Source organism: Macaca mulatta, chromosome 6 (assembly GCF_049350105.2).
Source record: "Macaca mulatta isolate MMU2019108-1 chromosome 6, T2T-MMU8v2.0, whole genome shotgun sequence".
Taxonomy (NCBI): Eukaryota; Metazoa; Chordata; class Mammalia; order Primates; family Cercopithecidae; genus Macaca; species Macaca mulatta.
In genome coordinates, this window is record NC_133411.1 from 12241818 (window position 1) to 12258436 (window position 16619).

The following is a 16619-nucleotide window of genomic DNA, read 5'->3' on the forward strand; positions in this document are numbered from 1 at the left end:
CAGACATGACCTAGCCTTTCCCTCCATCCTTCCAGGCACAGACAGAGGAGAACCTGGCCATATCTGAAATGAGCCAAGAATACATGGACATAACTTTGTCTTTCTTAGAAGCCCAGCTACTAGCCATACCCCCCAGTGTTGGATGAAAAGGTGATTTGGTATTTGGAGAACAATGGGAATCCTTCAGCTTTGCTGGGAATTGATTTGAGAGCAATAACAACAAAAAGAGGCTACTTAGGACCAAAAATGTGTATGAGATATAGAAACACATTTTTGATACTAGAAATTGGTGAACAGTGGTGTGTTTTCCCTAAGAGAGAAAGGATAACCAGACAATAGATTTGATATTTTTATTATTGAGGCATAGAAAATAGCTTTCATTTTTAAAGGTTAGTTATGTGTATGTTTGTGTGTATACAGATTTCCAATATTGTCACAGCAAATGAGACCAATTTGCCCAGATTTAGTAGGTCCAATAAAAGGAGTCATGTCTAATTGGAATTTCTCGCTTGCGTCAGGAAAGGATCCCTTCTCCTTGCAGGTGATGGGACAAAGCTTTTGCACTCCTCTTCCTGGGGAGAGGCTCAGGCCACTATTTGACCCAAAGAAGTGTTGTCAGCATGGGACAGAGAAGAAGCAGCAAGCATGTATTGTCTAAGGCTAGAGGGCACAGATCCAGGTAAAAGATGGAATATATTTGAAAGAGAATTAGAACAGGGAGAAAATAATTTGCCCTCTCCCTAGTCAATACAGAGCCTCCATGCTGGGGAAATAAAGGATGCAGTTTGGAGAGGAAGCAAGAGATGTGGCAACACTGTGGGGGCTGCAACCTGATTCCTGGAGTCCTCCTGGACAAGCCCCCTCCATGGATAAGGGAACTGAGTATGACATCCCCCTTAAGATGGGAGAATGGAAAGTCCACAGCTCAGCTGCCCTTCTTGGAGGACAGCAGTGGCTGAGCAAGACTCAGCGAAGTGTCCTGTACCGTCCCAGGATGGGGGCCACAGGGTAGGAACAGTGACATGGCTTGCTGGGCTGGGAAGGGCTGGGAGGATTCTTGTAGCCCCAGGGTAGCAAGGGGTAGCTGCTGAGGATGGTCTTGAATGGGTGGGGTGTGTAGGTTAGCTGAGGAGGAGAAATGAAGAACTCAGGGCTGCAGAGGGGTTACTTGGCCAGGAGGGAGGAGACACATCAGTGGAGCACATGGTGGGAGCAGACAGTGCCTCTCTGGATTAAGGAGAGGAGGTGGTTGCATCTCAGTGGAGCTCAAAACGGATGGAGGCAGGTGTGGGCCAAGAGAGGACCCTGGATCAGAGATGGTCCAATCACCAATCACCACATCCTGGAGAAGAGGCCGCATAGAACAGAGTCGATTCCACACTGAGAAAATGGACACCGCACCCTCATCCTCTGTGTAGGACTATACTGGTAAGACCCCCAAGTTTAGCATCAACTGCAGGGGCAGGAGAGGATGAAGGTGAGGAACATAAATGTGGCCACGCTTGAAGCCTGACAGGACTGGGAAACAGCTGAATTTGACTGGGTTTGCCTAGAAATGTTGAGATTCACATTTCTTTCCTTTCTATTTTTTGGCATCAGGCAAATGAGGGCTCAGAGATGAACCTGAAGTGAATTAACAAAGATACTTGCACACAAGTTTGTGTCCCATGAAATTCCTAGTTGTATGTATTGAGAATTTGGTAACAAAGAGAAGTCAATAACTTTTAACCCTTTAAGGCCAGGCTGCCTCATTCTAATGTGGATTTCCAGGGACTTGACTTTTACAAATCCCAGCCCAGCTATAAATACAACTGATGGCCACAATTTTTCCAAAGAGTTCCTCCTTGCTGAAACTGAGGTGATTCTGTGAAGGCTGATTTGTTCCTGAAGGGAGATTAATACTATAATTTAACTTTTCCTCATTGAAATCCTAATAATTTGCTAAATTACAATGACAGTGTTTTCCTTTAAGTACTAAATATTCTCTTCTGAGGCTGACCCCATTATAGTGCTAAAATTCTGAATTTGTTGATTAATTCTCTATATTCTAAAAGTACTCTTGTGTTAGAAGTATAGTCTGCAATTAAATGACTGTCAGTTACATGATCATTTGTCCATTAACTTTATCAAATTAGCCATTTCCTCACTTTTTCTTTTAACAAGGTAAAGTCAAATTTTAAAACCAAACTCTTCCAATGAAAAATACAGACAATGAATTTGGTACAAATGGCATGTAATTCCTAAATTTGTTTCTGAATTTATTTATGATACCAGGGTGTCTCATTCCCATGACAAGAGGGTAGGAAACACCTCCTGCACTGAAAAGCTTATTTAATTAGTCTTATTTTTACCAGTAGTTTACTATAAAAACAATGTACAACATATTAGGAAATGACATGGCTTTTGCTGTATGCCCCAGATTATTCTCTCTAGAATGGATTATTATTTGAATTATCAGATTCTCCCAGCTGGAAAAGAACTGTGCTTGGTTCCTGCTCTAGGATTCATGAAATAATGGGGTGGTATTAGCACAAGGTCCTTCTAACGATGGGGTTACTCTGCAATGGACACAGAAGTCAGGTGTTGGCTCTTCACATCCAGAGTTACATTACAGATTTACATATCTTTGTTTTCAAAATTCCAAAATCTATTTTGAAAACTGGTATCTCTAGTCAAGATGACTAGTGAAGAATTCCAATCTGTTAGTAAAGAAATAAATCAATTTAATAAATACAAATTTTGGTTAAGGCAATGGCAACTATTGCATGTTTACTGTTTTTTGCTGTTGTTTCTTTGTCTGAATTTTAAAAATGTAAGTCAAGTTAGGGCAAAGACTGAATTTTAGCCCATGTGTTAATGCAATGCTCAAAATATTAATGTACAGGCAAGATAATTTTCTGGGGAGGGGGGGAGGAAGCATTTAGATGTGCTTTTGTAGTAAGAACAAACAAAGAAGGTCAAGCTCAAATAAAAGTGACCCAGAGGAAGCATTCACTGAAGAGACTGGAAGAAGCACACTCATTCCCCAACTCTCAAGCTATCTCAAGGACCAGTAATTTTCAATTAAAAAATTTATTTTAAAAAGGCAACTTTCTGAACATGAAAAGGTTTTTTTGTTTGTTTGCACTGTGAATGTAATCAAACATTAGAGATGTCATCCTTGTGTGCAACTGGCATCTAGAAATGCCTTCTGGGGAACTAAACACAACCCTGTTAAATGATAGACAGTGCATGGTATGAGACTCAGGCTGCCTCAGATCTTATTCAGAGGCCCCTGTGTGTTCCTTAGTAACAGTGATGCATGAATACACCATTGAGAAGGGGGAACTGACCACAGTGGAGGTCCAAAATGAAACTGCTCACACTGCTACCCTCTAAACAAGAGTGGTGGTTGAGAGGTACAGGCTCTGAGCCACTGCATTCACAGACATGGAAGATTTGGTGATTGTTTATCCAATTTAGGAAAATAAAATTAATTCAGTTGTTTCTTGTTCTAAGTCAATAGGCACTAAGACAGAAAGCTTTTCCTCTACATAGCTTTTTTTTTTTCCTCTTTAAACATAATGTCTCACGGGTGAAGTGATCTGGACTTCATGTTTTTCTTTTGGAACCAGAAAACATGCCATTTTTGGAATATTAAGCAATTTCTTTTTTTTGGTTATGAGGAGGGAGAAATCTGAAATTTATCTTTAGGGCACAGTTTGGAGGGGCCCTGTTGATAAGCCCTTTCAGTTTTGCAACTATAAGGCAAAGTTTTTGCTGAAGTCTTAGGTAGTAAGTTAACTACAGTGCAATTTTTTTTTTACTAAGACAGTGTGTTTTGTTTTCTAATAGTATAGTATAAATCAAATATATTAGCAAATTATTTAGGAGACAGAATTTTATTTTTCTTGGATCTAGATTTAGATGACCTTACTGCAAATTATTATTGATTGTTGGTAGGGGATGAGTTTATGAAGACATTTGTGTACTAGAGGCTAGGAGCTGAGACCAGCCTATGAGAAGGGACATAGAGCTGCGATCTTGACTTTCATAAGAGAACATATGTTGTTATGAACTTGTGTTTTTGCTGCTTTTTTTTTTTTTGCTTCCTGCTGGTGGATAGTGATGACAACAGCAGTCTTCTAAGTCACAAATTGAAGATGGCAGAACAGCTATCAGCATGGGTGAATTAATTCGTGGAGGGGAACGTCTGCCTTAACCTGCTCTTAACTGTGACATCAGGAGAAAAGAACTTACCTTGCTTGGGCATTTGCATATTTGGGGGTCTCTTTGTTACTGCAGTTAGCGCTCTCCTAAATAATACTATGCTAGTGTACTAAAATAAACTCTCAATCATGGAATCCCAGCCCTAAGGCTTTAACAAGCAATGCTGGAAGCGTGCTTCCTCACCTCCGCCACGTCGTTGAAAAAATAACCTCATGGATGGCCCTGTGCTAGCATGTACTCCTATAGCTGCATCTGTAATGGATTTTGTAGATGCTTTGTTTACATGTTTATCATATTGTAAGGGAAGAGACCAAGTCATCTTCATCCATTTATCTCAATTGTCTTGTCTTTTTTGGTCCACAGTTGGAGATTTTAAAATGTTTAACTGATGAAAAAAAATGTCAGGTTGATTTACAGCATCAAGTCTGATGATTTCACAACAGCATTCTGCATGGAAGGGAACTATGCAAAAAGGATCAGAGCCACTGAAATTACCAAGGAGGCCAAAAAATTTGAACCACTTCCACAAAACTACTGCTAGGGTTTAAAATGGTCACACAGCTGGGCACAGTGGCTCACGCCTGTAATCCTAGCACTTTTGGAGGCCAAGGTGGGTGGATCACTTGAGGCCAGGAGTTGGAGACCAGCCTGGCCAATATGGTAAAACCCCATCTTTACTAAAAATACAAAAATCAGCTGGGCGTGGTTGCAGGCTCCTGTAATACCAGCTCCTTGGGAGGCTGAGGCAGGAGAATCCCTTGAACGAGGGAAGCGGAGGTTGCAGTGAGCCAAGATCCCACCACTGCACACAAGCCTGGATGACAGAACAAACCTCTGTCTCTAAATAAATAAATAAATAAATAAATAAATACATAAAATGGTTATATGCCCCTTTGGGAGTGTGTTCAAAAGTCAGAAAAATCTCTTCATTCTGGGGCCCCTGGTGTGGTGCTAGAACCTGTGACGCAGGGCTTATGAATACTTGTTTGTCTCCAGGACTGAAGAACAGAATATCGAGGTGGCATGTCTTGAGCCACCACGGCGCTGATCATGCTATGTCAATTCATCTAAGTTTTTATGTTAGAATTCCTCTGTGAAGTGACTGCTCAGGTGACAGGTTAGCCCATGTCTTCAACGGGGCTGAAAAAGGGTTTCATGTACAGGTAGTTTTACAAGTGCTCTCAGTGCAATTGGTGGACTAGGACTTCCCATTAGGGCAGGAGTCCCCAACCCCTGGAGTTCCTAACTCCTGTGAGGAACTGGGCCGCACAGTAGGAGGTGAGTGGTGGGTGAGCGAGCATTACCGCCTGAGCTCCGCCTCCTGTCAGATCTGCAGCAGCATTCGATTCTCATAGGAGCACAAACCCTATTGTGAACTGTGTATATGAAAGATCTAGGTTGCATGCTCCTTATGAGACTCTAATGACTGACGATCTGAGGTGGAACAGTTTCATTCCAAAACTATTCCTCACCCCATCAGACCCATGGAAAAGTTGTCTTCCGTGAAACTGGTTACCGATGCCAAAATGTTAGGGACCACTGCTTTAGGGATAGTCTGTGTCTGCTAGACACCAAACTAATAATCAGCTTAATACAATTTAAGATATGATTGAGCCCGATAGGTTCAGCTGTTTTTTTTTTTTTTTTTTTTTTTTTAATAGATAATGCCTCCCCGTCTTCTCGCTGGCATTGTTGCTGATGAGAAATCTGCCATCTTCCTTATCTTGTATGGAACACTTCTTTTCTTCCTCTGGATGCTTTGAAGATCTTTTTATTGCTGACTTTGAGCAATTTGATTCTGATGCACCTTGGTTGTGTTTCTTCATGTTCCTTGTGCTTGAGGTTAAGCTGCTTTGATCTGTGAATGTATGAGTTTCATTAAATTTGGGAAATTTTCAATCATTATTTTTTCAAAACTTTTTTTCTGTTGTCTTCCTCCTTTCTCTGTCCTCTCATTGGGGTACTCAAACTACATCTATATCAGGCCAGTCGACACCCACAGATGATCTGTATCTTTCTTTTTTCTTTCTGTGTTTCATTCTGGATAGCTTCTATTGTCTTTGTGTTCACTGATCTTTTCTTCTGTAATGTTTAATGTGCTGTTAATCACATCCTATGCATTTTTCCTTTCAGACACTGCATTTCAGACTCCAGAGGGTTTATTTGAGTCTTTTATACATTTTCCATGTGTAACTTTTTAAATGTTTTGAACACATGGAATACAGTTATAATAACTGCCTATTTGATAATTTTAACATCTGTCAGTTCTGAGTTAGTTTTGATTGATTGATTTTTCTCCTTTTTATGGATTGCATTTTCTATTTACTTGCAGGATAGTTTTCAGATGTATGCCAGACATTCTCAATTTTAATTTGTTGGGTGCTGAATATTTTTGTATTCCTACGGATATCTTAAAGCTTTGTCCTAGGATGCAGTTAATTTACTTGGAAACTGTTGATCCTTTTGGGTCTAAGTTAAGATTTGATAGGAAAGACTAGAGCACAGTTAGTCCAGGGCTAATGATTCCTCTGTATTGAGGCAAGATCCTACTGAGTATTCTCCCCAGTAGCTCACGGATTATGAGATTTTCCTCTCTGGCTCTTGGGAACACGCACTATATGCACCCCATGTGAGTGTCCAATTTCATTCTCCCTAACAACTTCAGGTGTTTCTTTCCCAGCCTTGGGTGTTTGCCTCACACACATGTGCTGAGAGTTCTCTGTTGATGTTTAAGGGGAGTCCTCTGCACATCTCTAGGGTTCTGTGTGTGAGTCTCTCCTCTTTGATACTTTGTCCTACGAACTCTGATCACTTTGATATCTCCAGATTCCCAGATCCATCTCCCTAACACAGTGAGTCTATCGAGATCCCCCTGGTCCCTCAATCTTCGTGCCATGGCTTGGAAACTCTCTCTCCAGGCGGTGAGCTGAGACAATCAGAGGACTCACCTTCTTTTGTTTCCTGTCTTTCAGAGATCATTGTCCTTTGCTGACTAATGTCTAGTGTCTTACTAAAAAACCTCAATGTTTCACATATGTCTTTCTTTGTTGTTTTTCCTTGAAGAAAGGTAAATTTGAACCTTGTCATTCCATCTTGGCATCTTGGCTGGAAGTAGAAATCCCTCTGGTTTGGCTGTTTCTACAACTTTAAAGTTCTGTAATTTAGAACTTTAGAAATCAGATCATCCAATGATAGTACTAAAATTAATGCAAAACTATTAAAAATGGGTTTCCTCCATTTATCAATTTGGATGCACATGACATTTGCAACGTAGATGTGATCTTTGCTATCAGTACTGCTTCCCGGGTCTCGTAGGGAAGAAATCACTGAGTCCTGTGATTAGGACCAGTGACTTGGTTGTGGCCGTGCTCCTCCCATCTCCTGCTCCATAGAGTGGGTCTGTCCTCATCCTGCAACAGACCGGTCATTGCCTGTGTCTGAGTGTTCCGTCTCCAGGACACTGCTGATTGGACAGGGTGCTCTGATCGCCTCTGTGTTTATACTGGCCTAGTTTCTAATTGATTAGGCACGACGCTTTGCATTCCATTTTCATCAGTCTTTCAAAACTCTGTTTCTTTACATTTAAATCTAAAGCTTGGCATCACACCATTAACTAGAACAAAGACAAGTCACTTTGTCTTACACGATAAACCATGATTCTTAACTTGCATTTGATGGACTCCACTAATCTGCCCTGGTTCACTTTTACGTGATACACTACCTACTAAGTTAAATTCAGGGTCTTTCTCAAGGCTGTTATCTCTCTCTCTAAGGACAAGTCTCCAATTTCCCAGTTCTCCTAAATTTTTTATTCATTTGGGCCACATGGCCAGAGATTCTGTTTCCTTCTTCACTAAGTCCATGTTGCTATTACGTTAGCTCATTAAATATTAATAGATTAACATTCAAGTATCTCTTGTTCTGTCTTATTTTTAAAATAAATGGCAAATAACAGATGCTTTGAAAAGAGTCACACTTTAGGAGGAAAACTGAGTGTACAAAGATTTTAAAATGTTTGACTTCATAGCAAGCACAGATATATATTTCTACAGTTCAAATCCTGGGTTTTCATAAAGCTCAAGTACAATAGAAATAATCCATAAATGGGAGTCAAAAGAACATTCGTTCACATTTTGGAAATCTTCAAAGCACTATATCCAATTGTTTTAATATTCTGCAACAAACAAAATCATTATACTATAAATGAGAAAAAGGTAACTGAAGCCCATGTCGGCAATGAAAAACATGTATCACTTTGCTTCTGCCATAATAACATGATGTTTTTCTGATGCTCATAAACCAAGTAATGAGTGTTTTAAAGTTTAAAAAGTGTTTAGGGCCATTATGAATATCTAGTTTGCTAGTCAATTTGTCACAGAAAAAGAGTGTGCATGATCTTCCTATAAAGAGAAATTATTGTTTTAGATGATGAGGTCTATAAAAAGCCATCTCCGTGCAAAATTAAAGTATTTTACCTCTACATTTCTGTTTTTGTTGGGTCATAAAAAGTTAAGAACACTAAAGAAATACCACTAAATTTTAACAGTTGCTATAAAAATGCATTCTTTGAATTCTAGAGTTCAGACGGTAACACTATATGCTGTTGTGTATCCTAACTCAATCTTTTAATAATTCAAGATTTTTTTCTGAAATCATCTTTTTAAAAGTAAGCATTTATCTGCTTGGTTTCTGGACAAGTCATCCTTTGTCTTCTTGAAATTATAATAATTTATCATTGCTTGGCTTAATGACAATCTTCTCAAATCTTCCTTGAGAATTGTCCACTTGCTTGTCCCATGAAATATGGAAAATTAGTAAATTATACAAAAGATGATGATGTGACTGATCCCCATGTGCGTATCTGTATTTTGATATGAAATTTCTTATGCGTGTGTGTGTGTGTGTGTATATATATATATTATATATATATATTTATAACTACTCCCAAATATTCCTTAGCAGCCCCTTGTCATGTCTGAGAACTATCCCATTATCTAGAATTATTAGGGAAGCAGTGCTTCTCATAAGCAAGACTGACATCCTAAGAGGCAAAATTCTACTTTAACCATTGGGATGGAAATCTTTCGCAAATGCTTTCTGTCTTCTGAAATTATTAGTAATAACAGTTTCTTGATGAGAGAGGGCCAACTTTATGACTCTCAGAATAGATGGAACAGCCATGACATTAAATGGTCTCTGACAGTTTTTCTTTCTTGCATTCTTTAACTCAGTTTTTCTAACTCCTCTGTCTTCTCTCTTTGCCACCACAGTATCTACTCTCCCTCCTTATGATGGTCTATGTGTCTGCTTACAAGAGTTCTTCCTTTTTTTTTTTTTTTTTTTCTGAGATAGAGTCTCACTCTGTCACCAGGCTGGAGTGCAGTGGCATGATCTCAGCTCACTGCAATCTCCACCTCCCAGGTTCAAGTGATTCTCCTGCCTCAGCCTCCTGAGTGGCTGGGACTACAGGCACGTGCCACCATGCCCAGCTAATTTTTGTGTTTTTAAAAGAGACAGGGCCAGGATGATCTTGATCTCTTGACCTCATGATCCATCCACCTCGGCCTCCCAAACTGCTGGGATTACAGGTGTGAGCCACCGCAACTGGCCAGTTCTTGCATTTTTCAACATGTTGACTGAAGTCCAATATGGACTGGGAAATCTATGGTCGTCATTGTTCAGCTTTGTCTAAGACAGAACAGCTTCTGTTATGCTGACTTTGACTATTCTAGACCCTTCTGCCTTTTTCCTAGTAGTTTCTACTCTCTTAGCAGTAGAGAAATTTACCAAAGAAATGTCCTCTGGATATGTGGGATAACTGTGCTGAACTAATGCAGATTAATTGTGCTAGAAACAGTAAGATGCTACTGCCAGAAAATATTAAGAATTATCATGCTTCTTTCATAATTCCCATTATGTAAAGTAGAAGAGAATCTTAAAATATAAAAGTAGTAAACTCTTTTTAAACTCGTCATTTTCTTACTCTACACACCTAAAGACCCACAGTTCTTGCAGCTGATTTGGGTGCCCCCGAGACACAGAACTTGGAAACTTAGACAGAAATCTCAGCATGGTAGGAACTGCAGAACTGGCCCTTTGCTACTGAACTCTGCAACCCGCAAAACATTGTTCAGTCTGAACACTGAAAAGAAAATGGTTCTCTCATAACTTCTTTCTATCAGTTTTACATTGTATTGACAGTATATTGCCAGCTGAACCGAAGAATCAAAATATCATAAAAAGTGACCATCTGAGGATGGCCTGGAACACAGTATGTACTACTAAATTCTTATTGACTAGTAGACATTAATAAATAGAAAACACTGCGATCCTCAAGGAAGACATGTAGACAGATAGCAGTTGAGATAAATGTTCACATTTGAATTATTTCTCTCAGCCAAGCACAGGGGTAGGCAGTGGGCTAGAAAGAGATAAATGGGGCTTGGTCTGCCCATAAGGGGCGTACAGACCAAATTCTCTTCCAGAGGACAGTCTTAGCAGCTCAGAAGGAATCACTGTATGAAAGAAAGATTAGTGTCACTGATCCTTAAATTTGGTGTTTAGATGTGGTGCAGTTCTTTGTACTTTAACATGTCTTTTTATCTGTCTGCTTTTAGGATCTTTTTTCTTTGTTACTAATTTTGAGCAATATGATTAAAAGACACCTTGGTATTATTTCTTCATGTTTTCTGTGCTGGGGGCTCCTTGAGCTGCTTAGATCTGTGAGTTCATAGTTTTCATTAGATTTGGAAAATTTTCAACCATTATTTTTTAAAATATTTTTTCTGTTCTCTTTCTCTTCTCATTTGAGGACTCCATTTACACACATATGAGGTCACTTGAAGCTCACTGATGCACTATACCTCTTTTCTTCTTTTTTCTTTGTGTTTCATTTTAGATCATTCCTACTGCTGTCTTCAAGTTCACTAATCTTTTATTCTGTAATCTTATAATCTGCTGTTAATCCCCTTCCACATAGTTTTTGTTCAGGTATATTATATTATATTATATTATATTATATTATATTTATTATACTTTAAGTTCTGGGATACATGTGCAGAACGTGCAGGTTTGTTACATAGGTATACACGTGCCATGGTGGTTTGCTGCACCCATCAACCGTTATCTACATTAGGTATTTCTCCTAATGCTATCCCTCTCCTAGCCCCCGATCCCTGCCAGGCCCCAGTGTGTGATGTTCCCCTCCCTGTGTCCATGTGTTCTCATTGTTCAATTCCCACTTATGAGTGAGAACATGTGGTATTTGGTTTTCTGTTCCTGTGTTAGTTTGCTGAGAATGATGGTTTCCAGCTCCATCCACGTCCCTGCAGAGGTAATGAACTCATCCTTTTTAATGGCTGCATAGTATTCCATGGTATATATGAGGCATTATATTTTAATTCTAGAAGCTTGAGTTTGTTCTTTTGTATATTTTTCTTATTTCTACTTTTTGAACATATGGAATATAGAGTTTAAAGGTTGAAGTCTTAAACTCAAAATCTTCTGGAGCCCAAAGATATTTCTCCACTTTTAAGTTGTTATGATTACATGATAATGACATAAGTATTTCTCAAGGAAAGTGATAATTGATTTAAAAAAAAGTAAAGGAAGAGAGAAAGAAGAGAGAGATGGGGTGGGGGGGGGGGAGAGGGAGAGGGAGAGAGGGAGAGAGGGAGAGAGAGAGAGAGAGAGAGACAGAGAGAAACAACATCTTAAGATGACACACCTGATTTGCCACCGTCTAGATCTTTGTGTCTTAGCCAGGCTGATGCCTGAAGCCCAGAGCCCATTTCCCTGTACCCGTCTAGTTAGTGCTGCACGGCAGGGGAGCTGGGTAGGGGCTTTTAGCTCATGAGCATGTGAGTGCTCATGGGCACATACAGTGTTTTGGCCTATGACATCTCGCTGCCATCCTTGCTTCCCGTGTTCTGATTGATGTACATGATGTAGAGTGAGGCAGCCCTGATTTTCTCTGCAGATGACACATCTGAGACACAGTGATGTGCTGTAGTTTGCCCAGGCTCACCATGCTCAGAAAAGGTAGAGCCTCGGTTTGAATTATGATGTGAATCAAAGCTTCCTAGATCACGCTAAATTTGGAGAGACCTAAGACGTAAGGCCTCGTTCCAGGAAGTGATTTCCATTAGTATCTCTTTTCTCCTCCTTTAAGACTACGCTCCGGATGTCTACCTGGTGCAACTCTGCTTTTGAAGCTTTTCTCTACCAATCTCTGGTTGCAAGCAAGAGATGTGTATAGCTCTAGGGCTGCCTATGGGCAGGGTGTAGAAAAGGGCTAATTATGTCCATTCCTAAGACTCTTCAGAGAAGAAGTGGGTCTGGCCATAGGGCAGCGGCCAGCTCTGTAGGAAGAATTGTCAGGGCCTGGGGCCCATGAACTGGGATGGCACTTGAGAAAGAAGGAAGTTCTGTAGCTTGGACTGCAGCAATGGAAACAAAGGATGACAGAGAGAGAATGACAAGAAGGCAGACATCCAAAGGAATAAGCAAAGGGAAGGGTGTAGTTACATAATGTTGAGACCAGGGTGTGGTGTGTGTGTGACATCTACAGCTTTGAGCTTCTGAACGTTATCTGTATCCGTGTGTATATGTTCACATGGTTTGGATGAAAATAAATGTCAAGGAAAGGAGTGATTGATGAATATGCCACACCCCAGGATTTGGTAGGAAATGAATGGATCATGCATGACAGAAGTGCAAACTTTCTCTCTTGGTATTCTCCCCACCCGCCCTCATTCTTCTAAGAGGTCACACTTTTTTTATGCAACAAAGCAAGTTAGCGCACTGGTGACCAGACTCAGGAATTGCTTGCTATGCTGAATCTCTTTTTGCCCAAAATGAGTGTTATGAAAATCAATCAGGAACAGTGTCAGTTTATCAGGACTCAGAGAAAAAGGCCATTCTAATCTCCTCTCCAATAATCTATTTAACACTTTTGCCAAAGTCAGCCAACAATACTATTCTTCTCTGTAAGCCCATGCTTTAAAAACGTAAAGGGTTCTTTTCTTTTCTTTTGGGACTGGGACCTGGTACATTCTAAGTGTTCACATGGGGTTTGACAGTTGTTTGAGTATTAACTCTCTTACCCGTTAATGACAGTGCTTTGAAAAAATGTTAACCTGTCACAATCTCCACTGAAAACAAAGTAGCTCAGCTGAATAGAATGAAAAACATTTCACAGCATCTTCAGTGACTATCATCACATCTAGTCCTCTCTGTTTGTAGCGATCTTTAAGGACCCCTGAGCCTTTCAGATGAATTTTTAAAAGGAATACATTTCCAAGTAAAACAGTTCAATATAAATGCTTTTTTTCTCTAACATCCTAGAAATCTTTATTAGAATTGCATTTCTCAAAACCGGACTTGTATTGATATCTGAGGAGCTGCTCATAACTCCAGATTTCTTTTTATTGTAATGAACTGGCCATACCTTCCAGCTCCCTGCAGCCAAGTTCTGCAGGGCGCCTGCCGCCCCTTCCAGCGTGTCTGGATTTGAGCACTCAGAGAGCAGTGTGAGGTAGGGTTTGACTATTGATGGGTGCCACAGCATCTGGATCCCTTTTGGTGGTTCAGCACAGTCTGGAAGAGGTCCTACTCCATCCCACTGGCGGAAGAAAAACAAGAGAGCAAACATCTTTAACATCTTTATGCTTCCCAACATTGCCTTCCTCAAACATTACAGGTGAAAACAAAAGCAGAGCATTATCACATTTGCCGAACATAGACTGCACGGAGGCTACTGCATCAGCAGTCCAGGGATCACTAAAAGTGGAAGCCATTCCTGCCCAGCAAGAGCTTGGGATCGAGGGTGGAGGGCGGGTTGGTGTATGCACACAAGAGAATGTAACTGGCAGAAGAAGTGGATAAGCTCTCCAAGAATGATTCTAACATGTTGCTGTAGGAAGGAAGGGGAAGAGAGGAATTAATTTTAATTTTGATTGAGCAGGTTGGAAGAAGGATAAAGATCAAAGTAGCATATTTTATAGTAAGCATACTACAGGTGTTCCGTAACAGTTACTGACAATTAAATGCCCTCACTTCTTGTGCATAATTGTTAATGTGATAAACTCCTATATAATTTGTTACATACATACAAATTGGGTTCTATTGTTGCATCTAACAAATGACAAAATCGATAAAAGAGAGAAAACTGCTATGGTTTATTAGACACATTGACATGAGCTATAGGTAAATCTAGATCTTAGAGCAATCATGATAGTTTAGTTTGCTTTGATTTGAATCTAATGAATAACAGGATAATGTGTAATTCAAAATTAATTACCCATAATTTAGAAATTATGGCTTACATGCACAAAGGAATACCAGTCAACCATTAAGAATGATACTTATGAAGACTATGTAGCAACTTGGAAAAATTATAACAATAAAAGTTAAATGATCAAAGCAGGATGCAAAGTAGTATGGGATTTGCACATTATTCCAAGTAAAATGCATCATAAAACACCTGTAATTATCATAAAAATTTATTAATACAATGTCTTTTTCTCTACATTTCAAACTTCCTGTTTATTACTCTTACAATTTAAAACATACTAAAAATTAAAATAATGATTCTGATCTTTGATTACACAAAGGCTTTGTCTTTTGTGAAAATAAAGAGTATAATCAAGTTAGAAATGAAAGATGCTATGCTTTTAGAAAAAAATACACATATTCAGTTCTGAGAAAAATCACAGTAAAATAAAACAATTTCTTTATAATTTTAGTGTGAGAAAATGAAGATATTTAGCTCATTAGTGTTTATGAATGATTACTTAAAAATACACTGTAAATGACACATGCTAAACATACTTGCAGATATTTTATGTACATACATATACATGCATGTATATATGTGTGTATAAATATGAAAAACAAAACCATATTTCTGAATGTAAGTTCCTTAATTCTGAAAGTTTTACTGCAAGAAAATACATGCTTACTTTGTATCCTTGCAACATAAAAATAGAAAAGTGGATAGAGATGGCTGTTGATACAAATAGTTTCAAAAACTTCATTATTTATTTCCTGAAATAAGCTAAACTGCACGTCTTCTTTTCCTCAATAATGATACAGCTTAGTTTAAATCAAGGGTCAAGCTCAGAGATGAACGACATCCCATTAAAGGTCATTTTCAATGAACATGTCACTCAATTTTAACTTTGTAACAAGGACACTCAGCGTGGGAAGCTTCCTGTCCTTTTAACCAAAGCCACTTCCTAACTATTCAAAGATGACTTTGCACCTGTGAACAGCCTATCAATAAAACCAATACATCTCCTTTAAATTAAAAAAAGAAGGAAGTGAACTAGCCTTGCCACATTGCTCCTAGTTCATTATTTGATCCTGGCTTGCTGCACTGAATAGAAAGTGGGCACTAGAAAAAGACAGCAGTCATTCTGTAGGTTTGCCAGTTTCAATGACAAAGCAGTAGCAATACTGGCCTCTCAAAGGAGACCAGCTTGGGGTAGTGAATCTATCTGCTAGAGTAACAAGAAATGGCAAATTATTTCTTTTATTTCATTTTATATCTTGCTATCTCCTTAAAAATTTAAAGCAATATTTTCATATAAAAATTTGATAAAGTTCAGAAAAATAAAAATGTGAAACTTCCGACTCAACATGGATAGATTTTCCTCTCATGCAAGAGCTAACCTAACAGTGAGAGGTACAGAGAAGTAATATTTGCATGCTCATTACAAAAAGAGGAAAAAGTAGCCATGTTACGTTTTGCTGGGTTTCATCTTGTTCTCCTTTTCTAACTTCTGTGCAATAAAGTGGGATAAATGGTTAAGTCAGTAGAAAATTTTCTGCAGGCTCTGACATGTCATCTATGTATCTCTTAAATACCTTTTATTACAATCCTTTCTTAATAGCTACAGAGAGACTCTGAAGGAAATAAAAGGACAACTGATGTGAACACAGATAATCTTTGATGGCAACTGGAGATGGAGTTCAAAGGGGATTCTTGGCTATTTTAGCACGTTGATATTGAAGAAAAAGGACTATCTCAAAGCCAGTAAATGTATCTGCCAGACCTTTATCTGGGTACTTTATTCGAACTTTTATTAAGTTAACAGGGAGAAAAGTATCATAAGTTAATAGGGGGAAAAGCCCATTAAAATAGATTTCTATCAGCTGTAAAATGACTGGAAGTTTTCTGTAAGACTTCGGTTAACATGCTTGACACTATTTTGTCTAGCTCATCAACATCAACAAGGCAGCAGGGCAATGGTAAAGTTATGATCAGACTGATGCAGGTGAGACAGTTCTGCACATGCAAACTTTTGAGGCTCGAATGTGAAGATTCATGAAAAATCATGGGATATACAACTCTTTCACCAAAGTAGAAATACTTTATTTACAAATTTAAATATAAGGTGCTTCTATCC

The 16619-nt window shown here is 39.0% G+C and overlaps 1 protein-coding gene across 4 annotated transcripts in view; it reads right to left on the reverse strand.

Annotated features, from left to right (window-relative positions):
* CTNND2 (catenin delta 2) overlaps positions 1–16619 on the reverse strand; it is a 933204-nt gene that overhangs the window by 114749 nt on the left and 801836 nt on the right. For all 4 annotated transcript variants that reach the window (XM_028849344.2, XM_028849341.2, XM_078004620.1 and 1 more), the window contains one exon: positions 13658–13831. In XM_028849344.2, the coding sequence (XP_028705177.2) occupies positions 13658–13831 (174 nt within the window). The remainder of the gene's footprint in view (positions 1–13657; positions 13832–16619) is intronic.